Raw genomic sequence first — 8,515 nt, 5'->3', positions numbered from 1 at the left:
GGAAGCCTTTGGAGGGCTTTCAGCTTTTAAGGTGACAGGCCCTGATCCCCATTTGGAACGGCTCCGCAGTCAGACCCAGCGCGGCCCCGCGGGAGGGTGGGTGGGCGATAGGGCCACTCCCCTAGGCTGCCTTTCTCCACCCCCGTCGCCGCCTCCTGCTTCTCAGCCTCACCGTCCGAGGGGGGTGGGAAACGAGAGATAGGGGCGGGCGAAAGAAAAACACTCTCAAAATATATTGGAAAGAAAACATCGCCTTTGGCAGCGAGTGCGCGGGAAGTTCCGCGCGCGAGTTCCGGGTTGCCCGCCCGCCCCGCCGGCCGCACCGGGTGAGCCCCCCGACCCTGCTGCGCGCCGCCCGCCTGCAGCGTCCATCCCCGCGTCCGTCCGTCCGTCCGCCTCCCCATCCCCCATCCGCCTTCCCCGGGCCTCGCTGGATCTGCGGGTCGGAGACCGGCGGAGGGAGGCTCGGATTCCCGCAGCCCGCGGATTCCCCGGCCGCAGCGCGCGTATCTGGGCGCCTGCAGAACCCGGTCCCCTGCGGCTTCGGGGTCTGGCCGGGCCCCGCGCTTCGCGTCCGGGCCGCGGCCTCCTAGGCCACTTGTGGAGCTCCAGTCCCCACGGCTGTAACTCTAAACCAGCCGGAGTGAGGCCTATTTTTACTCGGAAACCAGCCACCGGAGTGTGTGTGCGGAGCGCTCCGACTGCCGGACTGCGGGCCAGCCCGCCACTTGAAGCTTTTGCGCACCTTGGCCGGGAAGGAACGTCTCCTGCCAGCCTCTCTCCGCGGTTTGAAAGTTCTGTCGCAGGTTTCCAGGGAGGGCCTGGTTTGTTGCCGGGGGGGCCTTTTGATGAGCATCTGAGTCTGGGGGAGCTGTCTCTGAGCCCCATCTCTCCAGCTCTGAGCTGTGAGCCCAAGGACACCAGGCTGAGTCCGGGCCCAGGTGTGGCTTGGCCACCCTACTGCAGGAATATCTAGCTAGCTAGCTGTGAGAGCTTCTGGGGACAGGCGCTCGCAGTTGGGGGGCACCAGCAACATGAGCATCGATGCCAAGTACCGCCAGGCCTCCCTGTATGTGGGGGACCTCCCTGCAGACGTCACCGAGGACATGCTCTTCCGGAAGTTCAACCCCGTCGGGCCCGTGCTGTCCATCCGCATCTGCAGGGACCTGGTCACCCGCAGGTCTCTGGGCTATGCGTACGTGAACTTCCTGAACCTGGCCGATGCCCAGAAGGTCCTGGACACCATGAACTTTGACGTGATACAAGGCAAATCCATCCGGCTCATGTGGTCTCAGCGTGACGCCTACTTAAGGAAGTCTGGAATTGGGAACGTGTTCATCAAGAATCTGGACAGATCCATTGATAACAAAATGCTGTATGAACGCTTTTCAGCTTTTGGGAAGATCCTGTCCTCCAAGGTGATGAGCGATGAGCAGGGGTCCAGGGGCTATGCCTTCGTGCACTTCCAGAGCCAGACGGCCGCAGACAGGGCCATCGCCGAGATGAACGGGGCGCTGCTGAAGAACTGCAGGCTGTTCGTTGGCCCATTCAAAAACCGCAAAGAACGGGAAGCCGAGCTCCAAAATAAAGCCAATGAATTCACCAACGTTTACATCAAAAACTTCGGAGATGACATGGATGATGAGAGACTGAGGGAAGTTTTCAGCCACTATGGCAAAATCGTGAGCGTTAAGGTGATGACAGATTCCAGCGGGAAATCCAAAGGCTTCGGCTTTGTGAGTTTTGATACCCACGAGGCTGCCCAAAGGGCCGTTGAATATATGAACGGGAAGGACATATGTGGACAGATGGTTTTTGTAGGCCGGGCGCAAAAGAAAGCAGAGCGACAGGCCGAGTTAAAACAAATGCATGAGCAGCTGAAACGGGAAAGATATGGGCGGTGCCGTGGGGTGAAGCTCTATGTTAAGAACCTCGATGAGACCATTGGTGAAGAACAACTCCGGCGGGAATTTTCTTCGTTCGGATCAATCAGCAGAGTCAAGGTAATGGAGGAAGAAGGAAGAAGCCGAGGGTTTGGCTTGATCTGCTTCTCCTCTCCCGAGGAGGCCGCTAAAGCAATGGCCGAGATGAATGGCCAGGTCCTGGGCTCCCAGGCAATCAACATCGCCCTGGCCCAGCGGGCCTAGGGCAGAAGGACTTCCTCCACCAGCCAGTGAATGCAGCAGGTGGGGGGATAAGAGATCTCTGTCTGCATCATCCTCAGTCAAGTTTAATTCCCATGTGATGTCTGCTTAGTAAACTTTGTGATGAAAGGTTTTGTCTACAAAGCTATTTTTTTTCTCTCTTGAGGAGAAGTCAATGAACCTGAGAAGGTTGGTTTATTTCACAGAGCCACAACTTTTAAAATATTGTATATTTTTTTTCTTATTTTGATGTGTTCATAGCAATGGGTATAAAGAGATGCATTTTTATTATGCATTTTGAACCAATTGAAGTGAGGTAGTGGAGTATATTGCATATTTTCCCTTATTTTAATAATATTGGTAGCTTTATTTTCTTCTATGGAAATAAGCTCAAAATGGTCCTTTTACCTAAGGATGGCAAAGTAATTTGTTTTTAGACACAAAAATTCTCTAATTTCTCATTGAGTTTTTATTTTGAGAAACCAAAATTTTAAAAATGTCTAGTACAAATCCAGTATCTAATTTCATCTTGAATTTATGTTTAACATACTAGGAAATAGCTGAACTTCTTTTTTGTTTATGTCCTGACATGATTGATTTTCTGATGGTTGAAATTAATGATGGAGATTTTCAGTGTTGCCTACAAACTTGCTTTATAGGATATTTTGCTGTTCTTTCCATTGTTTGGCTGTAATTCAATTGCTTGCTAGTGATCAAAATTGTGACATGAATAGTAAAATCTTAACTTCTACATTCCTTAAGGTATAAACCTGTACCAATTTAAGCAACAAAAGTTGGCTTGCTTTTAGTTCTCTGCATACCCGTATAGCTTAATAGAATGCCTTAAGTTTTTAGCAGATACCCTATATTATAAAGTTCGTATATATAGAACATAGAAATTATGCTTAACAGCTGTGTGTAAGTGTCTGTTTTATACTGTTCCATGTAGTGATATTGTCTCAGGGTTCAGAAAAAAGGTTGCTTTATTTTTATGAACTCTTGTCTCCCTGTATTAGACCATGAGAGCTATGTAACCCATTGAAGTTCATTTTTAGCCTTGATGGATCAGAAGCTCACTAACTGATTTTCTGATAAATTGAACTTAAGTCACCCTGTTTTCTAACATAATTTTTATTTTAGTTCCATTTTCAGACTTTTCCTTCTTCTTCTGCCTTTCATCTATACCACTTAGGTCATTTTTATACTTTTTAAAAGGGCTTTATTTATTATTGCTACATGCTATTTGAAACCCACTTTGAAACTTAAAGCAAAAAAAAACATTTATTTGCACTTAAATAATTACTTTTAAAATTCTACCTTGCTCATACCAAAGGTATCTAGAAAATAGTTTTGTTGTTGCTGTTTTTAACCTGCTTAGTTATTTTCTGTAAACATGTAGTCAAATCTTCTGTTTCATACATTAGCAGTACAAAGGAAATATTAAAAATATTGACAGTACTTTAGCTATGAAAGAATGAGAAACAGCTGTTTATTTTTGTATAAACTATATGTTTAGTAATCACACATTTTCTAAATTAAGGCCTCCTCTAGACAATGAAAAAATCATGGACAATAAAAACAATTATAGCAACATATAATCCTATCATGCAGACAAATCTGCTAAAAATTGATTGCCCATCATCCCCATTTTTTTCTATGCATATACACAAAGAGATAATTTAAGAACAACAGAATTGTTATTTGAAATCACTTTTCTAATTTAACAATATGTTACAGTCAACTTTTGTTTCCACACATAATTGTGTGCTTGTAGTTTTAAAAACTTCTATTTTTCATTTCATGTTTGTACCATAATGTAGCAAGTTCCTGTTTGTAAATACGTGGGGTACTAGATCACCCCTTCTGTCTGTTTCCTTCTATCGTAATCAGCTTTAGATACCCTTGCAATCATGTCTTCTCGTCTAGCCAGATATTTTCCTAAGAAAATGTGTAACTCATCAGAATTAACGTTTAAAAGCAATTTAAAATAGCTTTCATAAATAATTGCACAACTGCTGTCCAGAAAACTTACGCCACTTACACGTCCATGGTCAGTGTGCTCTTATATACCTGAAAGCAAGGGACTTCAAGTTGTAGGCCAATTCAGCGTGATAGATACAACAAAATATCTCATGATTACTTTTACTTTTTTATTGCTACAAAGCTAACCAGCATTCCTTCTATTCACTGGCCATTTGTATTTTCATATTTATGAGCTAACATTTTATGATCTTAGTCTATTTTCCTGTTGGGGCATATTTTATTTATATGGATTTATTAGATTTCTTTAGAATTAAAACAGAGTTGAAGACTTGTTCCCTCAATAGTCTCACTTTGTTTGTAGTTTGGAGGGTCATTGCACAGTTAAATATTTTAACTTAAAATGTTCAACCTTTTTCTTAGATAAGTTTGATGCTATGTTTTAAAACACTTTGAGCACCTCAAATATCTTTACCCCAATACCCATGCAACTCATCTGGACTGTTTTCTGTTACTTTCAGAGTTTCCTATTCTCAGCATTTTATAAATAAAACTTCTGTGTAGAGAGTATCTTATCCACAAACTATAGTAAATCTTTTCAAAGTGTCTTGCTTTTCAATATTTACTAACGTGTCTCAGTAGATACTGATCTATTGTAAATGTTCACGTGATACGTACCGTATATGCTAACTCTAGTTCATTGCTTTTATGAATCACTGTGTTGACAGTATTTACCTCCAAAGCAAAGTTTTTAAGAAAGCGTACCAGGATGGGAAGTGTACTGGGTGTGTCAGGCCTTGGCATCTCTTCCTGCATAACCCAGTCTATCAAAATGTTCAAATATTTGAACAATATTTCATAATGCTTACCGTGGCCGGGTAGCTCAGTTAGTTAGAGCGTCACCCCGATGTGCCAAGTTTGCGGGTCCAATCCTTAGTCAGGGTAGATGTAAGAAGCAATCAATGAATGCATAAATAAGTGGAACAACAAATCAATCCCCCCCAATTCCCTCACCCCTCCCTTTCTCTGGTAAATGGATTACCAAAATAATGTCAGGGACCTGTGTTCTCTCTTATATGCACAAGGAATTAATAGGATGAGATATCAGATGTCTAGATGAAGTATAACCATTATTTTATGGCACAGTAATCTACCATTTAGTGGGAACTGCTTACTTTTAATTGTTTAGCGTAAGAAATAATCAAAGTCAGTTTATAAAAAATATGTGATACTGTGGATTTTCTCGATTAATTTATTTAAATGTTGCTTATTCTAAATTGTGTGTGTGATAATATCAAGTTTTCGTAGTAGGTAGTAGAGGTTCTTTCTTTCAAAAAATGTGATGTTTGTGTCCAAGTGCCTTGATTACGTGAGAATCCTCGCTTTTCTGATAAGCGTTCCAGTGAAAGCTAGTTTACATAGAGATGCCTTGAGCTACTGCTTCTACTCTTGCCTCCCCTCCCCCACACTCGGTGTCAAGTTGTCGTGGAGATGCCTGCTTGCATGTACAGCCAATTGAATAAATGTGCCTTTCGACATTTTATTTTTAAATGGAAATTTATTGTTGCTAAAAATAAGCTTTATTTAAAGTGGCTTAGATTTGTATTTTATGTTCTTAATATTTCTGTAAGTCCATGTTGAAAAGATCAAATAAAGTCAAATCTTTCAATGGTAAAGATGTCTGAAAACAATTTCTATTTATTGACTTTCTAAGTGTTTCTAATGTTTTAAAGGTCAGGGTTTTTTAGGAGTGAGCTGAAAACAACTTGCATTTCTTAAATGATGGGACACATATTGCATGTTTTATAAGACCAACTCTGATATGAACTAGCATTTCTTTGTTAAGTTACTAGTAATTATGGAGCTGTGACCGAGAACCATGAATATAGATCAAGTTTTCCATTGATATTTTAAAGATGCCTCTGAATTGAATTATTGAAGTAAATTTGTTGAAGATTTCAATTTAGCTTACTTGCATTTGGAAAATATGCTTCCTAATGTAATTTTTTAAAAGTAGGTTAAAAAACAGTAGGCAAAAAGAATATTTGAAATCTTCATTCTAAAAGGCAGAACAAATTAAATAGCCTGAGGATAGCTTTGGCTTCTTGTAACAAAAATTCCCAACTCACATTAGGAAAGGAAATTTTACCTAAAATATTCAGACTTAACACATCTTCGGGCGTGGTACATCAGGACTTCCATGTCGTATCTCTTGGAGTCTCTGGGTTCTCCCCTCCACATCTGAGCTTCATCTTCAGGCAAATGGCAAGATGGTCGCAGAATTTGCCATCACACTGAGACACAGCAGCGTTCAGGTGATGCCTTTCCTTGAACACTTTTAACAACCGTCCCCGTCAGTTTTCATCATCCATTATCCGTGCAAAGGTTCAATGAGATCTAGCGCTGAAACTGGGGAAGGAGTCAACGACCCAAGTTCTATGCTGAATGGGCTTATGATAGGAAGAAACGTGTAGACATGGATGTAAGGATATCCATCCACTAAATTCTGGGTACTCCTTTAACATTATTTCCCTCTAATTTTGAATTCTAGTATTTAATATTTTTTCTTTAACTTTTACTCACAGATAGATTTTAAAATTATTTTTCCTCCCTACAAATAGTTTTCAACCCTTGAGCCAGCCTGGTGATATTCCTCTATCGCAAGTTGTATGATCATAAGCAATACATTATGCAATGAATTCTGCATAAAATTCATTTTTGTTTGATAATGAGACTCATGTTTTTACACATTTTTATATTCTATTAGTTCTAAATTATATCTGAAAAGGTCAGGTTCAATTTATTCACCCAAATAGGTTTCCGAAAAAATAATTATCAACAGATTACAAATGGCCAAGAGTGTTTCAAAGTAAATCCATGTTTATTAAAAAGTTATATGCTTACAAAATGGCTCTGATATCTAAAAAATAACCATGCAGATAAATTAATGGATGTTCATTTTCTCTACTAAAGGATTTATTATTAGGTTCTTTACTACATTTACATTCTAAGAATTAACAAAACTGTACATCCCCAAAGAATTTCAATATAGTTTTCTGTACTACCCAAAGGTGGTATAACCCTCACACATTTTAACCATATAAATGTGCATTTTTAAAATCCATATAAAGAAAATTCTGAATTACAATACATTAGGATTTGCATTGGTTATGTCAGATTATTTGCAGGTTTGCTGAGAAGGAAAGTTTATAGCTATATATTGGTTTTGTCTCATGCTCACATCTTATTTTGGAGTTCACAGACTGCTCTTAACTATATTGAAGTTGCCCTGAATGAAACAATTGAATGCATCAAGCAAGTGAAGAAAAGTGATCCTCTTAGTGGCATTCTTTGCCACAGTAGAGAAAATGAGTCCCTTCTAAAATATATTGGCTGTTTGTACAATGATATTGCATCAGATTTTGGTAACCATTTTGTCTTTACATCACCTTAGATTCTGCAAATAGTCCCAGGTTGAAGTTCTGCCAAGTACTAAGAGCTCATTTGTTTCAAAAGCTATGTCACTGAAATGGTGCATGTCATATATATAATGTTTTGCATAAAGTTAATATTGGTCATAATCCATGGTGCTGTCTGTGTGTGTGTGGTTGAATTGGTATTTCTAGTGAGATTTGCTTGTCTCAGGAAACTGTATCTGAAAGTCTGCAGTGAATCACAATTTTTATTTACATTCCATTTTGTTTTTGTCAATGTGCCAGCGCCATACCAAAGCCCCACGTTTTGACATATTGCCACTTCTAGTTCCTTGAAGTTAAAATCAGCCTTTAAAGTAGTAATTCCAGCAAAGCTTTCATAATCAAATACGTACTTCAGTTTGAATTCAAGCCAGATATTAGAATTATAACTAGACTATTTTTACACATCATTATTTTACTAAATTACCAAGGGAGGTATTAGAAATGATAATCTACTTGTATTCACCACTCTATTCACTAACATTTTATATATAATATTTATGTAAGTGACCTTTATATTGTACAGGTTACAATTAGTAAAAAGTGATTGGTGCTGAGGCTATATGGTAATCTTATTTTTGTTTAACCAAAGTGATTTTGGCAAGTGCAAATCTGATTATGTCATTAGTTTAAAAACTTCTTATGGCCTTTCTTTAATCTTAAAGCCAGACTGTCAGGTGTAAATCTGTACCATGACCTAGGGGACTTTGAATTCTTTGGTCCCTGCCTATCTTTTCATTTTTTTCTTATGCTACAATTTCCCTTGTTGCTCAACATGCTGGAAATCAGGTATTCTTATTTCAACTCCTTTAAAGTGTCAAGCTCATCCTTGCCTCACCCAAAGCTTTAGCATTTTATCAGATAGTATGCTGATAAAATGCTAGGGTGTGAGGGGTGAAAGTAATATTCCAAATG

The 8,515-nt window shown here is 39.9% G+C and overlaps 1 protein-coding gene across 1 annotated transcript; it reads left to right on the top strand.

The window, feature by feature from the left end:
* The first annotated feature begins 212 nt into the window (after positions 1-212).
* PABPC4L (poly(A) binding protein cytoplasmic 4 like) lies at positions 213-5,800 on the top strand. Its single transcript, XM_028521727.2, has one exon. It carries the CDS (start codon positions 1,035-1,037, stop codon positions 2,145-2,147), a length of 1,113 nt encoding a protein of 370 aa, XP_028377528.1. The 5' UTR covers positions 213-1,034; the 3' UTR covers positions 2,148-5,800.
* Positions 5,801-8,515: the final 2,715 nt, after the last annotated feature.

The sequence above is a fragment of the Phyllostomus discolor genome, chromosome 8 (assembly GCF_004126475.2).
Source record: "Phyllostomus discolor isolate MPI-MPIP mPhyDis1 chromosome 8, mPhyDis1.pri.v3, whole genome shotgun sequence".
NCBI classification, from domain to species: domain Eukaryota; kingdom Metazoa; phylum Chordata; class Mammalia; order Chiroptera; family Phyllostomidae; genus Phyllostomus; species Phyllostomus discolor.
The sequence above is the reverse complement of the archived record's forward strand: the minus strand, read 5'-3'. Positions and strand labels throughout refer to the sequence as shown.